The sequence below is a fragment of the Tamandua tetradactyla genome, chromosome 19 (assembly GCF_023851605.1).
Source record: "Tamandua tetradactyla isolate mTamTet1 chromosome 19, mTamTet1.pri, whole genome shotgun sequence".
NCBI classification, from domain to species: Eukaryota; Metazoa; Chordata; class Mammalia; order Pilosa; family Myrmecophagidae; genus Tamandua; species Tamandua tetradactyla.
In genome coordinates, this window is record NC_135345.1 from 8,665,554 (window position 1) to 8,690,476 (window position 24,923).

At 50.7% G+C, this 24,923-nt stretch overlaps 1 protein-coding gene across 3 annotated transcripts in view; it reads right to left on the minus strand.

Moving 5' to 3' along the window:
• Nucleotides 1–24,923, minus strand: part of NSG1 (neuronal vesicle trafficking associated 1) — a 62,791-nt gene that overhangs the window by 29,534 nt on the left and 8,334 nt on the right. For 2 of the 3 annotated variants that reach the window (XM_077136376.1, XM_077136377.1), the window contains exons 2-4: nt 17,031–17,166; nt 4,557–4,711; nt 809–925 (exon numbers count right to left, since the gene is read on the minus strand). In XM_077136376.1, the coding sequence (XP_076992491.1) occupies nt 809–925; nt 4,557–4,685 (246 nt within the window). In that variant the 5' untranslated portion in view covers nt 4,686–4,711; nt 17,031–17,166. Of the gene's footprint in view, nt 1–808; nt 926–4,556; nt 4,712–5,188; nt 5,276–17,030; nt 17,167–24,923 lie in introns of those variants that run through there. The other variant, XM_077136375.1, reaches the window with a different exon arrangement.

Genomic DNA, 24,923 nt, shown 5'->3' on the forward strand with positions numbered 1-24,923 from the left:
CAGCAGGATGACGCGTGTAGAGATGCTTTGCAGACCACATGGCAGATCCCGCAGCACAGCTAGGTGGAGGGATGACGCGAGAGCCAGCCCAGGCCACCCTTCAAGGCCTGGGGATCCACTGACACTGCCCAAGTGACCCCCGACCCTTTGAATCTAAGGTTTCACAATCTGTCTCCAAAAGATCAGGATCCTAACTTGTTCCTCAGCCATCACAGCTGTTTCCGCCCTCTGAGGCCACCAAAACTCCTCAGAAAGCCTCCCCTACTTCCCCCCACGCAAGGACCACCTCGGGTCCTGTCCTTTCTGCAGTGGTTGCTCCGTGGAGAACCGTCCAGAGCCGGCTTCCCTCACCACAGCTCTTCCAGCAGCACCAGCCTCTGGGAACCTGGCTCTGCCGCCTAGCGCTGCGCTTGCACTGTGCCTCGATTTCCCCATCTGTAACACTGGGTGTACTGAGTGTACCGGCCCCTGGTGGGGAGGGGCTCCTGGAGGTGGGGTGGGGGTTAGAAATTCTGCCATGTGCCAAGAGCTCAGAATCGTGTCCGGCACGACATGAGGGCCACGCATTAGCTTTTTGTCGGCACTCCTTCCTGAAGGGTTACTTAAATATTTCAATATTTTGTAAGTGACATTTCAGATGCCAATAACCTTTATATAAAAGAAAGTTTGTGTGTGGGTTTTTGGAAGACAAAATTAAAAATGCAAGGTCGACCCCACGGTGTGCGTGTGGGAGCAATGGGCTTTACGCCTACACACATGGGCCCCCGTGTCACCTCCGCCGCTCGCAGGCGCCTCCCGGGTCACTTACCTTGACCCTCTCGGTGACGCCCTCGGTGATGCTGACAGTGAACTCGGCTATTTTGGGGGGACGCGCTTTGCCTTTCTTGCGGTCGGGTTCATATTCGGTCTTGGTTTTCACGACCACCTTATCCGGAAAGCAGAGAAGCCTGTGTCAGTGGTGCAGCCAGGGGGTAGGAGTCACGGGTCTGGAGACAGGTCTGGGGATGTCACCAACTCGCCAGGAAGCGATTTACAGGAAGAGTGAAAACAGCCGCCACTTATCGGAAGTCTCCTGGGTTCCAGGACTTTCCGAGAAGTCACCCACTGATGGTCCTTAGGGCAGCCCCGGAGGGAAATATTAAAACAGGGGCAGGGAAGTTAAGCAACTTGGCCAAGGTCACGCGGCAGGGTGGGGACGTGGGCCAACTCCTAACCCAGTGCTCTTTCCCCAAGCGGAGCACCGTCGGTGGCCCAGGGGCTGGGAGGAAACATGGTCTGCACGTGTCATTGGTGTTTACACGCCACCATGTCACCCCCCAGCCCACCCCCAAGCTTCCCTCCTAAGCCCCCTCCTCTCACGCCTGCCCCTGGAACAGCTGCAAAGGGCCTCCCACTCTCTTTCCCCTTCCACTCTCCACCAGCAAGCAGGGAGACGTTTCATCAAGCTGCCAGCCTGCCCTCAGCCTCTTCCCTGCACAAATCTTTTCCCTACACACTCCATTCCCCCTACCTCACCCTCATCCCTGCAGGCTTCAGATGTACCCCCAACGTGCCCCTTCACACCCCCTCGAGGTAGAGGCCAGTGCTGGTGGCGAACCAACCCCTCGAACATGCAGCCCTTTCCGCATCATCTCTGCCCTCATCACACTCTATGACCCGAGAGTGTTAACATCTCAGTCTCCCTCTGGACGGGGTGGGCCCCAAGGGCAGCATCAAGGGGTGACATCCTCAATTCCCCCCAGCCCCCACCCTGGGACAGGGCTCAGAGCAGGTGCCAGAGAGTGTCTGCTGGACGGAAGAGAACCACCTGCACCCCCTGCTCTTCCTCCCTGGAGAGAAATGCTCCTGAACTGGGCGTCCCTAGTTTCGGGGAGACAGGTGCTGTCCATGGTGGCAGGACCCAGGGCAGAGCACGAGCAGCCAGTAAATCCTGAGGGTCAGCCCCAGGGGGGCGGCCAGAGGAATTCTTACGGGGAGCTGGGATCCGGAGACAAAGTAGCCCCTGCCAGGTGTCACCAAGCAGTAATCCCCAAAGTCAAAGACTTGTAGCACATGGCTGGCTTCCCCTCCCCTGCAATCCTTTTCCCACGGCCATCCTGCCCTGGAAAGGTTGGGAGTGCCTAGAGCAAGCCTGCCTGGGCACCCACCTGGGAGGCACCGGCCTCCCAAGGAGCAGAGTGGACGCTTCAGAGCAGGTGCTCGTGCATCACATGCCGACCCCAAATCCCAGCTGCTCCTGCAGAGCTGTGTGACCTTGAGCCTACACTTGGCCACTCAGGGCCTGGGAAACAACAAGCCCTGTCCGAGGATGTGGGGACCCTGAACCGGGTCAGTATTTCATCAGCCTGGGAATCTATATGTATGTATCACTAAAGGGACTGGGTGACCTTGGGCAAAAGTCCCTTAAACTCAGTGTCTCTATTTCTGCAGCTGTGAAATGGGGAGAATCATGATAATTACCTTATTATCAGAGTTCACAGAGATTTAAACCTGTCAAGAACATAGAATGTGCCTGGCACATTAGAAGCAACCAACAAATGTCAACTAAGGTGATTGCTAAATGGCTGCTAGGCCCACGCCCCCGGTCCCTATTGTACTTGGGCCCCACCGTGTACACCCTCGGGGTGCATTTACAACCCAAACAGTGTAACTGGCCCTCCCAGCCCTGCAACCTTGGGCAGTGTCTCCCTGAGTCCTGGTTGTGAGCAACATGTTGCTGTTCAGGTCAAGGGAGGGAATGGGCGGGGGGGGGGGGGGGGGCCGTGTCCGACTCACAGTGGGGAGGGGCAAGAGGCAACTCCAGAATCCTCTGCACTTGGAATTGTAAACTTCAGCCATGTGACCTTGGGATGTCCCGTAAACTCTTTGGGTCTTTGGGACTCACCCATCACCTTGGAAATTTCTAGCCCAACAATCAGCCCCTATTGGAATTCCTTCCTCAGTAGCATCCCTGCCAGCTGCCACCCTTTGTTTGAATGCTTCCAGAGATGGGAGACTCATTACCTTTCAGGGCAGTCTGATTAGTTAGCCAGGATTTTATACCTCCCCAAAGTCCCCCTCTCTGGGAGAGGGCATTGGGGTGCCAGTGGTTTGGGAATGGATGAGACTGAGGGCAAAAAGAAGAGGCTCGGGCCAAGTGGAGGCTGGAGGTGCTGCTTTGGGATGCAGCATTCCCAGCATACACCCTACCGTTCCTCAGCTGAAAACTGGGCAGCTGGAGAAGCTGGGGGGCCGAAGAAGGACGGGGAGCTGGGGGCAGCAGAGCCAGCTTGTGCCAACTGGGTGAGTCTGACACCTCAGCAAGGAAGGGCAAAGCCATAGCAGGGCCTCCAGCTATACCCAGCAAGGCCCAGCGTGGACTGTCAGCTCCCCAGCACGGCCCCACCAGAGCCTGGTGACTAGCTCATCCCCCTGTACCAAACTAAAACACCTGACTGCCAACTGCTCCCTGGCCCCACCGCCCCACCCCGCCCCCCTACACCAAACATCCCCTGCCTCCCTTACAACCCCCATCTCAAAACACAGCCTGAAGAGAGAAGAGCCAAAACCACTCTGGGGAGCTGAGTAAGCTCTGGAAGGGTCTGTCGCGGGAATAAAGGAAGCCACCATGTCCTCGGGTGGGGAGCCACACACGCACATCCCCATGCCCTGTCCCTGTCAGCTGTCACCAGGGACCAGGCTGGACCCGGAAGCCCTGGGCCAGACCCTCTTCCCAGGAGCTGAATGAGACAGTAAATGTGGATGCCCTTGGGGAACACAGTGAGTTTATCTGACTGGGGATGGTTTATAAGAAGCAGAGGTAGGCAGATGGGTGCTGGGGTTTATTTCAGATTTTGACTTCTGTAATACAGCTGTCTAGGTTCTCGAACTGTATGTGTACCTTCTTTCGTGTTAGCTCCGGAAATTATTACCCGTGATAGAACGGTTGTTTACGGCTGGATCAGTCCTGAGGCCCGGGCAGGCACTTATTTAGACATTTCACAAAAGAAACAAAGAAAGGAAGAGGCTCTTTTGAAAAGCACACACTCTCCGATGCCAGCCTGGCCCAGATGGAGGAGGGGGGACTCAAATGGGAATGGAGGGGATAAATCCCCCCGGGGGGGGGCGGGAATCCATCTGACCGAGGAGAGGGGCCGCCCCACCTGAATGGGGGCAAATCGCCCATCAGCTGCACCACGCGGGAGGGTGCAGGCTGGCGGCCACAGCCCCGCCCCTCGGGCCTCACCCAGACCCCCGCGCCCCCTGGGACCCGGGCCGGGGCAGGGAGGAGCAGGGCAGGGGGTGGCGGCGGCGGGGCCCGGGACCGCTCCCAGCAAGCCTCCCACGAAAATCAACGAGGGCGCTTTCCAGGACGGCGTTCCTTTGTCAGGACGGGGCCGGCAGCTGAGGGAGGCGGCCCCAGCATCCGATCCGCAATCCCACGCGGCCACATTGTCCTCGCCCGGGGCTTCCTTCTGCCCGCACAAGCCCGCCCCGCGCACGCGGCGCGTTTCCTTTGTTGCAGGAGGTTTGGGGGTGCGCCCCCCGCAGCGCGGGGATGCCGCGGGGCCCCTTACCTTATCCGGGGGCGGGAACTGCAGCTGATTGACATCCAAGGGCGTCATCAGGGGGATGGTGTCGAAGCCATCCTCCAGCAGCGGCTGCTTGGTGCCCTTCTCCGCGAAATTGTTCCCCAACTTCACCATCGTTCCGGGAGACCCGAGGCTGCCGCCTGCGGAGTGCGGGACCGGGCGGGAGTCAGCGCGAGCGGGACTCAGGCTGCGGCGAGGGAGGAGGGCTTCCACACCCACCCGTGGCCCGGGTTAGGGGGCTTTCCCCTCAATCCACACCCCTATCCCGGGGCGTCCGCGAGCTCGCCTGGGAGAGTCTTGAGGACGCGGTGGTCACGACGCGATGGGGGGCTGGGGGGGGGTGCTGTGTATTTATAGACTCAGTGCCCGGGACAAAAGCGCCGGGCGCAGGGGCGCGCGCCGCAGTTGGGGGGGGGGGGGCGGGGTGCCGTTCTAGCGCAGCGGGTGTAGACGCGTCCCTCGTCCCCGGGCCGCTGCGCCGGGGCGCCCCGCCCGTCTACCGGCCCCCCTGTGGCCCCACGCTAGGGGAGATGAGCCGACACCCCCGAACCCACTCCCCGCCGCCCGGCAGGTGGGCTCCAGCCTCGGCGTCCCCGGGCGTCCCCGCGGGCACTTACCCCACGCCCGGCTCTGGCAGGTCTCGGCTCCGACGCGCTCCAAGCTCCGCGTCGCCTACTCCTGCTGGCAGCAATGGCGGAGGCGGCGCCGCGCGCGGGGCCGGGGCGGGGGAGCCGAGCGATTGGGCTCCGCGGCGGGCTCCCCTCCTCCCCCTCTCGCCGCCTCCCTTCCTGCCGTTCCCGGGGGTTAATTGTGCGCGGGTGAGTGTGGGCGTGTGGCGGCGGCAGTGCCTCCGCCTTGACGCAGCGCATTCGCCCGGGCGGCACAAAGGATCGCGGGCTGGCAGGGAGGGGGCGCTCCCGGGGGACCCCGCGCGCGCCCCAAGTTTTGGGGGGGCGGGGATGAGGAGGGGGATGGGAGCGCCACCACCCCACCACCCCGTCGGGGCTGGGAGCTGGAGGCGAGGCTCTGAGTCGCGGGAGGGCACCCGGCGGCTGGAGACCCAAGGGACGGCGGAGGGGTGCGGGCTGGGGGAGAGGAGTGCGGGCTGGGGGAGAGGGGTGCGGGCTGCGCAACCCTGGGGCGGCTGCGGGGGCAGAAGGCGACTCCAGCGGAGGAGGTCGGGTGCCTCCTAAGGGTGGAGCGATTCCCAAAGGCGGGGAGGAGAGGGGTGCCCCGCCGCCGGCGCGCCAAGCTGGGGATGCGGAGGGATGCGGGGAGGGTTTGGGGGGATTTTCCACGATGGACGGTGGTAGATAGCAGAGCGTCCTCTTAATGCTTGGAGGGCTGGCTGGGTGGGGGATGATGAAAAGTGGGCGCGTCCCTAGGTAAAGGGGCCATGGATGGGATCAGAGGGGGGCGATTTTCAGTAGTGCGGGATGCGGGGGGAGGCGGTATTCCGGGTGTGGGGCGCCTTGGGTTGGTGCCTGATGCGTTGTGTCCGAGACAGAAGGAAGGTTTTCATCCGTCTGAAGCAAGCCTCCTTCCCCCCTTTCCCCCACGCCGCGGCAGCCGCAACTGCAGCCGGGAGCACCGGGAGCCCACAGGAGGGCGAGGGGGTGTGGGGGCGCGCGGTGCGGCCCGGACGAGGCGTGGGCCTGCAATGAATGGATGCGTGTGCCCCGTCCCGCGCGCCCCGAGCAGGACCGCTGACGCTGTTGCCCAGGTTAGGGTCGCACCTTGCAGATCTCGAACCCGGCTTCACCAGGTGGAAAACTGCCGAGAGGGGCGTGGGGGCGAGAGCAAAACCCGTGTGGGCCCCAGAGCGGGAGGAAGGCGGCTGCTCAAGCGACTGGAGAAAAACGGCCCCTCCTGGAGCCGCTATGGCGAGCGCCGGGCCCCGCGCGTGCACAGAGTAGGCGGCAGCCACCCTCGCCAGCCGCGCCAAGGTCGTTGCTTTTACCCCTCTGACTTTCCCTTTTGGCGCCGCGGAGGCCTGAAGGCCCCACGTTTTCCACCTGCCAACGGAGAACTGGGAGAAAAGCCCGGGTAAACCGAGCGAGCAGGGCGCGCCGCTGCACCTGAGCCCTCTCTCTGCCCCAGACCCAGTCTGCGAACCTTACCCCGCCCCCTCCACGCGCCCTGATTTCAAAATTCCCCCAGGGGCCCGTCCCCTTTTACCAGGGAGGTTGCAGGTTGGTCGGAGCCCTCCAGGTCTCAGGCAGGGCTGAGTAACCTCGGAAGGCCCCTGCCAAGCATCCTTCCACAGCCCAAAGCCCTTTGAGTCCCGGGGCCTGAGATGCCATCCTCTGGCTTCAGTTTCTAACGTGGGACCACAGACGCCACCTCCCTGACACCTTCCTGCAACAGAAACCTGCCCCAGCTCAGCCTGAACAGATCCCTGGGGTGCCCTAGCCTGCAGATGACTCAACTAAGGATGGACATCATCTCAGGAGAGAAACTGTGGGCATCCAGGAGGGACTGGCCTTGACCCCATCTCAGCTCCAGGCATTTCACAGACCCCGGGGCAGGCCACCCCACACCCCCCATGCTGCAGCCAGGGTCCCACCCAGGCCACAGTGGGGTGGGACATCCTGGACTCCGTGCCTGACCCCCTGCCTCTCTCTCAAGCATGCTGTGTTCAGGAGGAGGAAGAGGCTGGAAGGAGTGTGAATGTTCCAGGAGACTGCAAACAGTCACATTTGCTTCTTTCTATTTTGCCTTGTCCTGGGTTCTGGCTGGTGCTGGCCATGGGGCTCTGTGTTGCCTTCTGTGGGGTTTCACTCACCTGGGGGCTATCCCGGTGCCCCAAATTACACCCAAACTCTGCCACATCTTGCAAAAGCCCAGGCAACGTAACATGCACGTGACATGAGCCCACCTACAAGAAGCTCCAGGCCACAAGAAATCAAAATGGTAAACACAGCATCGCCAAGAGAGGAGGGCTAGGGTAGAGCTGGGAGCCCACAGCGGGGAGGCCAATCCACCGCCTTGAGGAGCCTGGAGACTGGGGATTCAGGAGGGAGCCCATGGGGGATCCCCAGGGAGAGGGGGGTCAGCAGACAATGTGTGCAGTGAGGCCGCCACATCTAGGCAGGGGAATGGCATGGCCAAAAGGTGGGTCTCAGTTTTCCTCTGGCTGCTGGAACAAATGACCTCAAACTGGTGGCTTACACCACAGCAGTGGATTCTCTCACAGTCTTAGAGGCCAGAAGCCCGATAGCAAGGTGTCAGCCTGTCTGTGCCTTCTCCAGAGACCCTTCTGACTTCCGGGGGGCTGTCATCACTCCTTGGCTGGTGGCAGCATCATCTCTCCACCTCCTCTTCCATCTGTCAAATTTCTCTTGACACCTGTCTCTGGATTTAGGGCCCACCGGAATACTCACTAAGACCTTCCTCAAAGTCTTTAACTTAGTCTCATCTTTTACCATTAAGGTAATAGTCACAGATTCTGGGGACCAGAAAATGGCCATATTTTGGGGGGCTACCATCCAGCTCATTGTAGGCAGCAAGACAAGAGCACAGTGATTTGGGAAACCCATGTGACTTAAGGGCAGTTGCGGATGGTTCTGGGAGGGGCAGGGCCGAGGCCAGACATTAAGCTGAGATGGAGGGGGCTGAGGCTGCAAGAGTGTGATGGGATAAACAGATTTGAGATCTTTCTACAATGTACAAAAAGTAAAACCAATAGGACCTGGTCTTCCCTCTGAAAATAGTTTCATCCTAGCAGCAGCCATCCGTAACTTGAGAGCCACCAAGGATTTCAGACACATATCCTGGTTTTTTCAATGACTCTCCTAGGTTTACATCTAGAGTTACTGGTCCCAGAGACACACCCCCATCACCATGCCAGACAATGGCAGCAGCCACCTCCCCACCCCACAGCCATCTACCAGCAGCAGCCAGATTCAGCTTCCTAACACTCGAGGCCAACTGTGTCATTCCCGTCAGCGACTTCCCTCGTCCTCCTGGCTGAAGTCCAGACCACTACTGCAGGAGGTGGTGTGACATGGAGGCCAAGCTGTGGGCTGATTTCAAATCCCATCTCTCCGACTCCCTAGCTGTGTGGCTTTAGACAAATGGCTTAACCTCTCTGTACCTCCATTGCCCCTTTTATAAAATGGATATCGTAATACCTCCATCAGAGTGCTGTTGTGAGAGTCAAATGAGCTACAATTATAGTAAAAACAACAACAACAAACCAGTGCCTGATTTGGCTATTATTATTACTATGACTTTGACCTCCAAATATCTACCTGTACAGTCTCTTTCTTAGTAGCTCATGCCTGAGTCAAGGGGAAGAGCCAGGGCGAGCCGGTGGATGTGTGTCAGCCCTCCGAGTGACAAAGATGATCTCAGAGTATTCTGATGAGTCTCTGTGTAGCTCAGAGTAGTCAAATTAGGAATCCTGGGCCACCAGGTTCCTGGCAGAGTTGGGCCCAGGCTGGGCCCGGGGCAGGTGTGTGCCTGCTGTGTAGCCCACTGGTTTCACCTTTACAAAAAACCCCCTTGAGACAAAACCTCCCCACAAGAGCCCTATTTCGGCATGCATCTGCCACCTCTTGGCATCCTGGTACAGAACTAAGTGAGCACATTATTTGCTCCCTGCCTGGACCTTCCCTAGAGCTTTAAGGAAAAAAATCTCTCCCTTGACACCCCCCCTACCCCCCTCTACCCAGAGATGAAGAATCAGAAGAGGCCAGTGAACTACTTTCCTTTCCATCATTTTTTTCTTTTTTAGCTTTACATAAGCGCTAAAATGGAAGGAGCAGATGTTGTTAGACCCATTTTATGGTAAAGGAGTCCGGCACACTGAGAATGGCTAACATGCAGCAAATGCTGACAAAGCACTAAAGCACATCACATGCACTTCCCCCCATGCAGTCTAGGGTAGAGTCTGTCATCATCCCATTTCTGAGATGAGGCCACTGAGGCTTGGATGGTAAATAGTTGGTACGATATATGGTTGTTAAAGTGAAGCTGGAAAACTATGTTGGCAGAAGGGACAAAACCAGACATTTTGTGACCTTCAAAGTTTTGTAGACACCCACCCAAAAAGGCATCCCCCTCCCCACCTCCACCCAAGCCCGGTCCTGCCCCGCACCCATGCCCTGGAATCTGAGAACCTAGCTTTGCCTTAGTTTCTCCTCCTTGATCTGAGCTCTACCTAGACCCAAAAGAGAGGGAGGGGTTGATCCCAGAATCTGGATATGCTCTGGGCCGTGCCCGGACATCATTCTCTCCCCTCACCCCAAGAGAATCCTGACAGAGTCGTGACCTTGGGCAAACTGTAGCCCCTCCTAGGCCTCAGTTTCCCCTTCTTTATACCAAAGAATTTGGCCCAGAATGACAACTTGATTACACTCCAGCTTCAAGGCCCCCCTCTTGGTGATGGGAAAGTTTTGGTAATAAATGGGGTAGATGACAACACAATGTTGTGAATGTAACACCACTGAATTGTGTACTTGAAAATGGCTAAAATCGGAAATTTTATGTTGTGTATGTTACCAAGATAAACAATTTTAAAACCCATAGAACTGTACAACACAAGCAGTGAACCCTAATGTAAACTATAGGCTACAGTTAATAATATAACATCATAATGGCTCATCAATCGTCACAAAGGTACAACACTAATGCAAAACATTAAAATAATAGGGGAAGCAAGGGGTGGGGGGAGGGAATATGAAAGAACTCTACTTTCTGTATGATTTTCCTATAAGCCAACAACTGCTCTAATAAAAATTAAATATATATATTTCGAACGTCTCCCTCTCATTTGGTTTGCTGTCACCAGGATTAGAATGGCCCAGGATAAATCAGAACCAAAATTATCGAGGGCACGTAGAGGGCAAGTAAGCTATTGCCGGTTACCTGGGGAATAAATGACAAGGGCCATATAATTTAATTCCACGCTTGCCTCTGCTTTTATCGTAAACATTCCAATATATATTCCAGCACCAGCCAAGAACCAGGTTTCTAGCTTGTAGCAATACCTCGTATTAAATTATTTAACCGGTAAATGATTATAAAAGTACTTTGCCGAAATAACTGCAGAAAAGCCAGATTCGAATAACAATAATACCACCGTGAGCTTGAATTAATTATTGAATTTTTAAACCCCCTGCAGATGGATGAGTGCAATTCATTCCATGTTTTATGGAGCCAGAGTCCCTGGGAGAGTGTCTAAAATTCATCGGCTCTCCGGAGTGTGCCAGAGATTACAGAGCAAAAGGCGAACTGCATTTCGGGCCGCTCAGCTGATGACCTAATGGGCATTTGGGTCCCTAACGTCTCCGGTCGAGCATCTGGGGCTGGGAATTGTGTGGCCTCCGGTGGAACTGAATTTAGCACATGGGCCAGCACCCACCCACAGGCCCGGGAAGTCCTAGGACTCTGGACCACCTTGACATGTTTCTTTTGCTGTTGCTACATCCATAATTTATAACCTTGCCTCTGGCAGCAGGCTCCCCTCATTTCTCTGGTCCAACTGGGGAAAGGGGGTGGGGCATCCCCTAAGTGGATTTTCCAGAGATTGTTTTTTTTCCTTCGTTTTCGATGAGAGCCATTCTAAGAAGCCAGGCACATTTCCCTGCTTTCCCAAGCAGAGGACATTGAAAGGATCTGACCTCTTCTTGCAGAGCCGGTTCATTCCTTTGCACTCAGCCCCTGAGCTGGGCCAGCAGCCACATGCAGGGCCCCTTCACTCCACACCGAAGGAGACCTCAACCCCATCCCCCTTTTCCAAGATACAGGCTCTCATCAGCGGGGACCTGGAAACCAAACCACCAACCAAACCATAGGAGGATGCTGTAAAAGAGGAAGTAAGCTCTATGGACCTAATAGCTTCCTTAATGTATTTACACGTTATATTTTAATATTTCACATTTTTGTCTTTTTTTGTTGTGGGAAAATCTGTGTAACATAGATTTGCCATTTGAAGAACACTTTCATGCATGCAGTGCAGTGGCGTTAATTGCATTCGCAGTGTTGTGCAGCCGTCGTCACAATCTAGTCCTAAAGTGTGTCAGCACCACCACAAAGCCCTGCGCCTACAAAGCAGTAACTTCCCACTGCCTCCTCTTCCCAGCCCCTGGTAACCTCTATTCTGCTTTATGCCTCCAGGAATTTGCCTCTTCCAGATAGTTCATATAAGTGGAATTATATGTTATTTGTCCTCTTGCGTCTGGCTTATTTCACTCAGTGGGTTCAATAGATGAATGACAAAATGTGGTCTATCCATTCGTTGGATTATCATTTGGCCATAAAAGCAATGAAATACCAACGTGCTATAACGTGGATGAACTCTGAAAACAAGCTCAGTGCGAGAAGCCAGGCATGAAAGAAACCTAGTGTCTCATTCCACTTCCCTGAAATGTCCACAATAGGCAAAGCCTGAAGTCGAAAGTAGCAACGTGGTCAGGGCAGGGGCGGGCGGTGGGCGGGTGTGAACCAGTACCTTGGAGTTGATGACAACCCGCTGGCAATCGGCAGCTGTGATGGTCACGCCTCCTTGTGAACATACTAGAAACCAGTGTACCTTAAAATGTGAATAGTCTGGTATATGAATTATATCCATTTATAAAAGGAGATGTCGGTGGGACATAACATCCAGGGGTGAAGGTCTCCCTGGCAACGTGGGAGAGGACTCCCAGGGATGGATACGACTCTGGCACCATGGAATCAACAAAGCCATCCAGACCGAAAGTGGGGGAAGAAGTGTAACAAATAAGTATCAGTGGCTGAGAGTTCAAGTAGAGTGGAGAGGCTACTCTGGAGGTCACTCTTACACATGCTTCAGTTAGACACTGCTACCTACAGTCACATGCCAACCCCCAACCAAAACCATTCCAGCCAATCCTAAAGAACACCTAAGACAATATATGAGATTCTACAAATGTTCCATGCACTAGGGTAACTTTCCAGAAACCTACAACCTCCAGATGGGTCCCTGAACCAGGTCAGTCCTGTAATGCAGAGGGGCCAGCCTCTCCAGAATATCAACTAGTTCATCCCATATTATCCCTATCCCATATTATCATGAAAAAGTTAGAATGAGCATAGCCCAAATATCCCTAAAGAGTGGGAGAGAGATCAAAGGTGTTGGTGGAGTTATACAGAGAAGGTAGGGTTTAACAAATGAGTAGGATTGCTGAATCATTATATTGATATTTCTTTTAGTGTGCAGTATCTTAGAGTAGTAAAAGTAAAAACCTAAAATTGTGGAATTATAACCCATAGTAAAATCCGAAACCTGTCCTACAACTAATTGTTGCGATGTACTTTGAAATTTATTGGTTTTTTGTATATGTGGTATTTTTCACAAAAAAAGAAAAAAAAAGATGAGGAGGAATATAACAGAGAAGATAGGATTTAACAAATGAGTATGACTGCTGACGTCTCTTTTGGTCTCCAGTGTCTTGGGGCAGCTAGGAAAAAAAAAAAAGAAAAATCACGGAACTGTAACTCATTCCAAATTTTAAAATCTGTTTATAACTGCTTGTTAAAACATGTTGGAAATTTATTGCTTTTTTTGTATATATGCTATATATCACAATAAAAAAAGCGTTAAAATAAAAAGAGATGTTAGGGGGGTAAAAAAAGCCATGGGGATGTTAGGGGGGTAAAAAAAGCCATGGGGAGGGGGAGACAGGAGAGGGAGGGGACCATTTGGAGGCATACTAAAAATAAAACAATTAAAATAAATAAACTAAAAGCTAATACTTTTCTAGCACTTCTGTGACAGGCACTGTGATAAGAGTCTACACCCAATGTAGTAAAACACTGTGTGGGCCATGTGCTTGTGCGGTGGATAGTACCGTGACGCCCATTTCACAGATGGGGAAACTGACCTGTCCAAACTAAGTGGCAGAGCACCAGCTTAACCGCAGGGGGTCGGTCTCAGTGCCCCTGGCTCCATTGTGAGTCCAGCTCCTGCAGCTGTGATGTATGACTTTCTGGCTGTGTGGATGTACACGTGTGTGGATGTGCATCCTTTTGTGTATGTGTGTCATACAGGCATGCGTGCATGTGGGTGCAGGTGTGCCCTGTGTGCTTGCATGTGTGTATGTGCACTTCTGCATGCCTCGCACACCTAGGAAAGGAGTGTGAGGGTGTGTAAGGCAGGTCCCCACCTCTGGCTGGATTGGGAGGTGTCACAGAGCTGGAGGAGGTCGTGATGGGGAATAAAGCTCGGAGGAAAGTCAGTGTGGAACTTGGACCAGGTGCCTGGAGAAAAACTGGGGATTTCAGAGCAGAAGTGGCCCTCCCTCCATCGGCGCCACCCCACTGACCTCTCAGCCCCTCTGGCTGGGACTCCCCTCTCCCGTCCCTACAGCCCCCCTTAACCTGGGCACAGCTCCCTCCCAGACGGAGGCCCCTTACCAGCTGTAAGTAAGACACGCCACCTTTCGGAGACCCCCACCTACTCCTCAGAGAGGAAGGTCACTGTGGGAACCCAGTAAGATGCCACCAAATTTTCTGTAGCTCCCGGAACCTCAAGCATTGCACGTGCCCAGTAAAGGACACTTCCCTGAGGTGGGAGCCTCACAGCTTCCGGGGACTGGCCACAGGCCCTGCAGACTTTGCCTCAAGGAATCCAGCTCCAGCCATGGGAGTTGGTGTGGGGGGGGGGGGATCCCTTTGAGCTGCATGTTACCTATGAGGAAACTGAGGCTGAGCATTTGCTCGAGGCTGCACAGCTGCGAGGTGGGGGTTTGGGGATGGGTCTCTCCTGGCTCAGATATTTGTCTGTGTTCCGTGCATCCCCCCTGGCCTGTGAGCTTGGGGGTGGGGTGGGGGGAGGGCAGAAATACCCAGGCCTACCACTGAGCCCCTGGGGGTGCATTCTCCATCAATGGTGCTTCAGTTGCGTCCAAGCAACTTAGAATTGGTGAGAAACGTGGGGTGGAGGAGGTGGCGGGGGCCAAGCCGCTCGTTTTGTTCCCTGGGTCATCTTGGCTGCTGAAGAGCGTTTTGAAGCCTCCAACAGTGACCCATGGATATGCAATGAAAATATTTTCCCAGTGAAAGCTGCATCCATCCATGCAAAATGAGAAGTGGAGCTGTGAGCATCCCAGGCTCGCCTCGCTCCCTGGCTTTGCTCCGTGTGTAAGGAGATGAGATTTATAAATGATACAGCTAATTGTGTTTTTCTACAAGATTAATTTTATTGTCCCATTATCTGCTCCTTCTGAATCCATTCAGGGGTGGATTATGTCTTAGCTTTCATCTCCGGAGCTTTCATTAATAACTGGGTCACCTTTCAGCCAGGAGTCCTGGATGCCCCAGTGCCAGGAAACTTCCTACTGGATCGGAGGCCCTTCTGTGTGTTGCCCTCTCCTCCTAAACCTAGGATGCCACAGTGTCGGGGTTGGGAGGTGTCCTTACTGCAGCTTTCTGATGACAGGAGCAGGAGAACCAGTGCTGCTTGCAGTTTACAGGGTTCCAATGCACTGTGCTGAGGGTACACCTATGGGGCCGGCACCCCATTTTACAGATAATAAGGCTGAGTGTCACCACGGCAGGATGGTGGGACACCACGCCTTTAACCACAGATCTGAGCCAAGAACAGCCAACGCCAAGGCAGGGCTCTCCCAGCCCTGCCTTGACGCTGGCCAAGTGGCTGCTCTCCAATGTCTAGCAAGTTGGAGGACAAACTTACACTCTCCCCCAAGACCTAAAAGCCAATGAAGTGGAAGCCTTCTGAGCAAGGTGCCTTGCACACATCCACACTGATCAGTTCTCTGTTTTTGCTTCTTTATCTACTTTCCCAAGCCAAATACTTTTTGGACAGGGCAGATGGCAGACAAATGGGTGGAGATGCAGATATATTAATATTGCCACTGATTGAGCCCCAGTTATCTCATTTCTGATCTTCACTATAGTTTCAAATAGTGAATATTATTTTCCCTCTATTTTCCAAATGACGTAACCGAGGTGCCGGGCTAGATGCTGGAGGTCGACTTACCAGTCAGCACGTGAACCATAGCTCCCTCCCTCTGTTTATCTCCTAGAGAGGCTGGAAAGGTAAACCCTGGGTTCTCCAGCCTCCCTTGCAGCTAGGGAGACCACAAGACCCAGTCCTGGTCAGCGAGCGTCATATGCAGGTCTTCTTGGAAGTTCTGTGGGAAAGCGTTTGCTTTCCTGTTGAAAAGGGGCACCCATAGCTTGGTTTTCCAGGGTTGCTGCAAGCAATATTGCAGACTGGTGGGCTGCAACAACAGGGGTTTACTGGCTCACAGTTTGGGAGGCAAGAAATCTGAAATCGAGATGGGGTGGCTTGCCAGCAATCCCTGGCTCCATCTCTGCCTCCTTCTGTACCCTCCATTCTCCTACCCAGGTCCAAATTTCCTCTCCTTTATAAGGACTCAGTTATATGGGATTAAGATCCACTCTGATTCACTTTGGCTTCATCTATTTTTTTTTTTTTTTTTACATGGGCAGGCACCGGGAATCGAACCCGGGTCCTCTGGCATGGCAGGCAAGCGTCCTTGCCTGCTGAGCCACCGTGGCCCGCCCATCTATTTTTTTTTTTTTTTAAGCTATGAGACATTAAACTTTAATAGACTGAAAAGTAAAGATGTTAATCATTGCTTGCCTTCAGCAATGAATGGGTGCATCTTTACTGTGACTTTTCCAAAAATGCTTTGCAGCACCGAACACACTGCTGGCCCACTGTCTCAAAGTCAGAATCATTCCCATAATAGGGACCTTCAATAATAAGTTGTTTTTGTGGAGCACAGTTCAAGTTTTTATCATCACGTAGTTGTGTATTCGTCATCATCATCATTTTTAGAACATTTGCATCACTCCAGAGAAAGAAATAAAAAGACAAAAGAAAAAATACCATGGATCCCATACCTCTTACCCCTCCCTCTCATTAGCCACTGGTATTTCAATCTACCCAATTTTTTCTTTTACCCTCATTCCCCCCCATTATTTATTTATTTTTGTCCTTATTGTTCTTATTTTTTTACTCATCTGTCCATACCCTCGATTAAAGGAGCATCAGACACAAGGTTTTCACAATCACACTGTCACATTGTAAAAGCTGTATAGGTATACAATCATCTTCAAGAATCAAGGCTACTGGAACAACAGTTTCATGCACTTCCCTCCAGCCACTCCAGTACACCGTAAACTAAAAAGGGATATCTATATAATGCAAAAGAATAACCTCCTGGATAACTCTGTTTGAAATCTCTCAGCCACTGAGACTTTATTTTGATTCATTTCTCTCTTCATCCTTTTGGTCAAGAAGGCTTTCTCAATCTCTTGATGCTGGGTCCTGCCTCATCCCTGAGAGTCAGGTCCTACACTGCCAGGGACCACTACTCGGTCTTGGACTTCTAGTCTCCAAAGCTGTAACGGTACATTCTTCTTTAAGCCAACCCCCAGTCCATGGCATTTTTTACAGCCACCCTGCCAAGCTACGACAGACCCCTTCATCCTTCTGCCTACCTTATAACCAGAAGAGACTTCGGCAGCTGTAGTGGCCTTCTGTCCACCAGGCTACAAGTATGAGGCTGGAGCCCAAGCTGCAAAGTGCTGTCGTCTGAGTTGGCCGTGCCACGCTACCAGCCAAACCCTTACGGTTCTACAAGAAAAGCAAAGCTTTCACTGCTTAAGTCCTCTGGAAGTAGAATGGGCTTGTTCCCTGAAGCTGAGCACTTTCCTTACCACTTTAGGCTCAGATAAGTGAAATAAAGCAGAGTATTGATTATTCCCAACATCCCTTCTCCCCTTCATTTCTCCCCTTCATCCAATGAGGTAAAAATCCCATCCAGGCACATGCCTACTCAAAGTAAAAACTCCAATGTTCCACCTCCCTCTCAGCAAGGCATGGCCTTGTCACTACATCCTGATGAGAAGAAAAGTGAGCAGAAGTGTGCATGGCACCTTCTAGTCACCTTCCATCAGAGCCTGCCTATCTTTTGTCCCTTCCTCCTTGGGCTGCCTGATCTGTGGATGCCACCCTTTTGGACCATGAGGAGAAGGGACCACTTAGGGGCTGTGGCGGGGGGCTGGACACAGTTGGGACCTTGGGGGTTTCGTGGGGCTCACCCCCACACTTGGCCCTGGACAACTTGCTTTCAGACTTGCATAGAGATCTTTGTTTGAGCTGCCAAACAAAGAGCTGCCATTATTGTTATTTTTTTAAACTTTTTTTTATTGTATAATATAACATGTATACAAAGCAAAGAAGGAAATAAGTAACAGCTTTCAAAGCACTCAGCAAGTAGTTACAAGACAGATTCCAGAGTTTGTCATGGGCTACCATACGATCCTCCCAGATTTTTCCTTCTAGCTGCTCCAGAACACAGGAGGCTAGAAACAATAAATAATTTTTTTATCATCACAATTGACTTTTTCTTTTTTTTTTGTAAAAAATAATATATACACAGCAAAAAGCAATAAAATTCAAAGCACAGCACAGCAATTAGTTGTAGGATGGATTTCAGAGTTTGGTATGGGTTACAATTTAGTTTTTTTACTTCTAGCTGTTGAGCTGCCATTATTTTTTTTTAACATTTTTTATTGTGAACTATAACATATATACAAAGCAATGAAAGAAAAAGCAATAATTTTCAAAGTACACTTCAACAAGTAGTTACAGAATAGATTTCAGAGTTTGTAGTGGCCTACCATTCCATTATTTCAGATTTTTCCTTCTAGCTGCTCCAAAATACTGGAGGCTAAAAGGAATATTAATATAGTGATTCAGCAGTCATACTTGTTTGTTAAATCCTATTTTCTCTGTTATACCTCCCCCTTCTCCTTTGATCCTTCTTGCAATCTATACGGATCTTTAGGCAATGCCCATGCTGAGTTTTTCATGTTGAGAAGGAGTGTCCACACTAAAAAGGACAGGGGGATGTCATTAGTTGATAATTTTGAAGAGGGCTTGTCCCTCTGAGTTGCAGAATTTATCTGACCTAGGAAACCTCTGGGAATTATAGGTTCCAGGAGAGCAAACGTAGTGCATAAAAGTTTTATAGAGGCTGAGTTTGAGCCCCAGGTGTTCTTAGAGTTAACAGAATTGATGTTAACTCTGTTAACGTTAATTAGCAAACCATGGCAATTAGCACCATCTGACTGAAGCTTGCATAAGAGCAGCTTCCAGAACAGCCTCTCGACTCCATTTGGTCTCTCTTGGCCACTGAGACCCTATTTTATCATACTCCTTCTCCACCTTGAGCTGCCATTATTTGGGATTTTCTGTCACTCGCAGCCAAACCTAATCCCAACTGTATTAGTTTCCTGTTGGAGCTGCAACAAATGACCACAACCTTAGTGGCTTAAAACAAGTTCAAACTTACTATTCCTTTGCAGTTCTGGAGATCCAAAGTCTCCACTCAGCTTCTCTGGGCTCAAGTCAAGGTGGCAGCAGGGCTGGTTTCTTCTGGAAGCTCTAGGGGAGACCCATTTCCTTCCTTTTTGAGCTTCTTGAGGCTGCCCCTATTCCTTGGCTTGTGGCTGCTCCCTCCCTCTCCAGAGACATTGCTCCAGTCTCCACTCCCACCCTCACTCTGCCTTCTCCTCTAATTGTGATTCTGACTCCACCTGCCTCCCTCTTATAATGACCCTTGTCATGACTTGGGGCCCACCCAAATAACCCAGGGCGATCTCTCATCTCACTTAACCACATCCACAAAGTCGTTTTCCTTTATGGGGTAAATGACAGGCTCCAGAGATTAGGACCTGGGCATCCTAGTGATGACACTACTCCACTCAGTTCCTTATTCCTGGTCGTGAGGCTGATGGGAAGGGGCCCAGGAGGGATTTGGGCCTGAGTCTGGTTCCAGAGCTCATGCCTGTGCCCTGTACCACCAGCAGATGAGCCCTGGAGGTGGTGATGGGTGCTGAGACCTAGGCACTGCCTCGGTGGCACAGGATGCAATTGCAATATTTTACTGTCAGAACTGGGCAGATTTTGTGGAAACTGATAAGGGGAATCTGAGAAATGAGGTTTTCCCACCAACACCATGAAGGACTGCATTGAACTCCTGAAAACTCACAAAGTGACAATGTCAGGCTCTGTGCCCAGTCAGCTGAGGTCAAGTCAAGCTGAAGCGACAAGTCACCCCAGGAGCTCTGTGGCCTCAACGGAGACCCTCCTGTTGATCTCCACTGTGGGTCTCTGTGGTTCTCAGATATGTCCTCTTTATTCCAGAGTGCCATAGAAGCCCCCCTCTGGGACAAGCCAATCTTGCAATAGAAATGGCCAAATCGTGTGAAGGTCTTTGAAGTTTCTTCTCAGGAATGGCATATTTCCCTTCCACACATCTCATTTATTCATTCATTTATTCATTGAACAAATTTCTTGCGGGGCCTACTCTTGTGAGCCAGATGCAGTAGAGACAGAGATGAGTAGGTCCAGTGTTTGCCACCAACAAGCAATCACAAAAATCCTATTTTCCCTCACCAAAGAGCTGGTCAGCCTCTCTCTTCAGAGAACTGCAGAAAGATCTCAGGCTCCCAAGCGGTGCTTAGCCATGCCAGCTCCACCCATGGGGCCCTGAGCTCCACTTCCCCACCTATGTAGCCGAGGCCTTTTTTGCTCTTCAACTGGCCCTCACAGGCTTGGGGTCAGCTGGAAGCAAAGGATAACTCCTCAGCACTTTGCAATCTCCAAAGCACTGTATGCACAGGAGGGAGTGTTATTTTTTTCTGGACAGTAATCCTAAGTCTTAATATTTATTGGGCATCAACTGTGGCTCAGACCCTGTCCTTGGTGCCTCATTTGGATTCTCATGATATCCTATCAGGTGAGAACTATTATTATCTCCAATTTACAGATGGGAAAACTGAGGCCCAGAGAAGTTCTCTGCAGTACCATGCCAGCCCTCGAACCTTTTCAAACCAACAGTTAATGGAATCCAATCAGCTGAGGCCATTATGCTGCAGTGACATGTGACCCAGAAATGTCACCTCCTGTTTCGGTCCACTGTGTCCAGGAGAGACTGGAGAGCCTTGAACTAAAGTCCCAGCCTTGGGGATGGGGAAGAGGATTTGGATTTAATATTAAGGACATGTTTTTTTCATCTATGGGCTTAAAAAAGGGGGAATCATCCAAAGTACTCTGAGCCAGTGAGGAAGAATGGACAAGAAAGCTAATAATTCTCAAGCTATCAAAAAGGGAGACATTTAAAATAATTCATCAGGGAGGCTGAGGAATTGAGGAGTCCAGTCAGCTCAGGGAAAGTGAGGAATTTTAGTGAGATTTATCCCAGTTGGTTCTCAGGGAGGCACATGGCAGCCCTTCAAGATGCTTAATAACCCCAAAGAGAGATGTTTATCGCTCATGAAGTATCACTTCACCCATGACAAACTCTGAGCACAGACCATATCTTCTAGAACGGAATCAAAGTATTTGCTAATAAAACACTATGTATTGGAGACAGCCCAGAGAGATGACAGCTGGATGTGCTGAGCCAGACTACAGCTGAGTCTGTTCTGGTGACCTTGGATAGTTCCCCCGAGCATTCAGTGGGATGCATCAGTTGAGTAGCTTCTATGCACATTGAGCACCTCGGTCCAGAGATGGGAACTCATGGTCCAGTCCAACCAGTGGTGGAGGTGGACAGGGAAGTTGACAACCCGTAGAATATGACTAGAGCAAGAATGGTATATGGGAAATGAATGGGCTGGACTAAATTCAACACAAAAGCTATCGGTTGTTCATGACAATTGCTAGGCTAAGCATAATGTACACCATTACCTCATAATGACAGCATGAAGGAGAGGTCATTCTCATCATTTTATACTACAGAAAGTTTTGACTCAGAGAGAGTGATTTTGTGTAAGAAGTCAAGGGTTCTTCCCCTTTGTCCCCAGCATTCCAAAGAAGACCTCTGTGGCCCCTTCTGGCTCTAACATCCTGCCTTACAAAGACTTTCAAGGCCCAGGGCCAGTGAATCAAAGATACATTTTGTAAGTGGGCATTTCAAAAGTCTTGCATAGTGAGGCAGTATTCTTTTCTTTACCCTCTGAATGGTGAATGTGATCCTTCCCTGTTTTGTCACATGCATCCTACTAACTGCACAGAGAATTAGCATGACTGTGGTAGGGAATTGTGGAGAAGGAGGTACCCAGTTTTAAGCATTTCACTTTACTTCCAGAAAGGAATTTTGGTGCCCACTCCAGGAAAATCAGTTTGAAAGCCAAAGCTTTCGACTTGCAGGAGCTGAATTGTTGTGAGAAGAAAACACTCGTGGAATTCACTGTGGTAGAGACCCCTATGGGTTCAACAAAATGTCTTTCCTCTGCCTCCTGGGTGTCAGCCAGACCACATTTCCCAGCTCCCCTTGCAGTGGGGTGTGGCCATGTCATTGAGTTCTGGCCAATGGAGTATGGGCATGTTCTAGTTTGCTAGCTGCCAGAATGCAATATACCAGAAACCGAATGGCTTTTAAAAAGGGGAATTTAGTAAGTGCTAGTTTACAGTTTTAAGGGTGAGAAAATGTCCCAGTTAAATCAAGTCTATAGAAATGTACAATCAAAGCCATCCAGAGAAAGATACCTTGGTTTAAGAAGGCCAATGAAGTTCAGGGTTTCTCTCTCAGCTGGAAGGGCACATGGCGAGCACAGCGTCATCTGCTAGCTTTCTCTCCTGGCTTCTTGTTTCATGAGGCTCCCCAGGAGGTGTTTTACTTCTTCATCTCTAAAGGTTGCTGACTGGTAGACTCTCTGCTTCTTGTGGCTATGTCATTCTCTGCCCTCGCAGAAATCTCTCGCATTCTCCAAAATGTTTCCTCTTTGATAGGACTCCAGTAAACTAATCAAGACCCACCCAGTGGGTAGGGACATGTCTCCACCTAATCCAGCTTAACAACCACTCCTGATCACTCAAGATCATATCAAGATGTGATTCCCTAAATCACATCTCCAGGGAGATGATCTATTTACAGTTTCAAACATATAGTACTGAATAGGGATTAGAAGAAATGGTTGCCTTTACAGAATGGGATCAGGATTAAAACATGGCTTTTCTAGGGTACATACATCCTTTCAAATCGGCACAGGGCAGAAGTGGCATAGAACCCAACTCCAGACCTGGCCGTCCTGCTCTTTTCACCTTCTGGCTGGCTATCTGGGAGAAGACCTCCAGGGCAAACTTGGAAGCCATGTGTTGAAGATAGTGGAACCAGGAAACGGAAAGATCCTGGGTCCCTGAGTCACCACCTGAAAGAGACTCCTGCACCAGACTATGGCATGTATCAGGTTAAGCCACTGAACTTCCAAGGCTTTTTGTTGCACTACCAAGTATAACTTAACCTACATATGTTTTAAAAAGAAAGGACTCACATAAACTGCTCATAGAGTTAAGCCATACTGAGGGATTAGAAATACAATTGGAAAAGACCAACCCTGTGCCAGGAAGAATGGATATGAATCTGCTGTGCTTGAAGAGGGAAAGGAACAAGGGAGGCTTGTGATCTAGGTGAATATCTATAGAGCCAGGGACAAGGGGCCAGACTTGGGGGACTATCTGAGAGAAGCAGATCAGCATGCAAAAACTCCTGAGTTTTCCCCAAAGCCAGGGCCAAGGAAACGGTGGATGTCAAACTATCACCTGGGGACCACCATTGCCATTCAAGGGAGACCTGGCCACCCCTGTAACAGAGAGACCCATTAGCTCTTCTCAGGGCTGCCAAGAGGGTGATCCATTTTCTGCTGTCATCCAAGCACTTGTGGATCATCCAGCAGAAGTAAACCCCCAAGTTTTGCTGAGTTCATTCTGAACTGTCCCATGTGCAGAACTGTCTGCACATTCTGAACTGTCCCATATTTTCAACAACTACAGAATTCTCTGATGTCAAGGGAGAGGTGATGTTATGGAAAGGAAAGCTCCACTTCCACGCCTGAAGTGAGACTGGACAGTGGGGAACCCAGCCCCGTGACACTAGCATTAGAAGTCAAACATAAAGTGTCCCAATCAAAACTGTTGATTCCAACCCCCATGCCCAATCTAAACCTGCCTATGGCCAAACTAGTAAGTTAGGTCCCTCAACTTCTGTTCCGACCTCCTTTTCATGCCTTCCTTTAAACAGCTTTAGAAAGAATCTACGCTGCTTTAAAAAAAAACAAAAAACAAAAAACTACTTTTACCAGGTTCCCTTCAGCTAGGTTTCCAGAGGAGATTGATAGTCCACCAGTCAGATGTGCTTGCACAAGACTTGAATTTGGGATGGAATTAAGTGTGGAGAGAGGCAGCAGCACATGAGGCCTTCATTCTGCATGGGAAGTGTGTTCCTGGAGTCAACAGGTGGGACAGTAGCTTCTTCAATCATCATCTTCCTGGTTGTGGCTAAACAGTGGTTCCCTCAGTGGACTGTGTGAGTGGTGTGGCCCTGGAAGCCACTCCCCCTCTTCCAGACGTCCCAGATTTTGTATGCATCTAATTCCTCTATTTAATTGCTTTCTGCTTAAAATATCTTGGAGGCTTCATGTGTCCTGCAGCTGAATGTAGACTCACTGCCTCTCTTCCAGTCTTTTCCATCAAGGCAAGTGCACATCCACTACCATAAAATCACCTTCAGTTCCTATCATTCTCTCACCACACCTGCATCCAGCCCCTGCAAAACACACCCCAAATCTGACCATGCCTCACCACCTCATGGCTACCACCCGCTCTAAACCATCATCTCCTCTCTCCTCGTACTTGCCTGGTGCTCTTTTTGCCCCTACACTCGCTTCTGACAGTTCATACTCTGAAGGACATCCAGAGTGGGGTGTTTTTCTGTAATGTAAAGCGATCTTTTTTTTGTTTCTGTTTTTAAATTTATATACAGAAATGTTTATTTCTTGGGGGAGTACAGTTCTATGAGCTGGGTAGCCATTATCACATTCAGAATACAGAGAACAGTTTCATCACCACTCTTCTAAATTTTCTCAGGCCGACCCTTAGTGATTACATTTCCTCATCCCTAAACTTCTGACAATGACTGATCTTTTCTCTGTCCTCACAGCTCCAAATGCAATATAAATAGAATTATACCTTATGTAGCTTTTGGTCTGGCTTCTTTCAGTTAGTGTCATGCATTTTAGATTTAACCATGTTGTGTATATAAATATGCAGTCCCTCTAAAAGTTAAACACAGAGTTGCCATGTAAGACAGCAATTCTACCCTCAAATATATATACCCAAGAGTAATGAAAACATAAGTCCACACAAAAATGTATACACGAATGTTCAAAGAAGCATTATTCATAATAACAATAAGGTGCAAACAACTCAAGTATCCATCAGCTGATGAGTAGATAAACAAAATGTGGTAAATCCATTCAAAGGAATATTATTCACCCATAAAAAGGAATGGAGTTCTAATACATGCTACAATGTGGATGAGC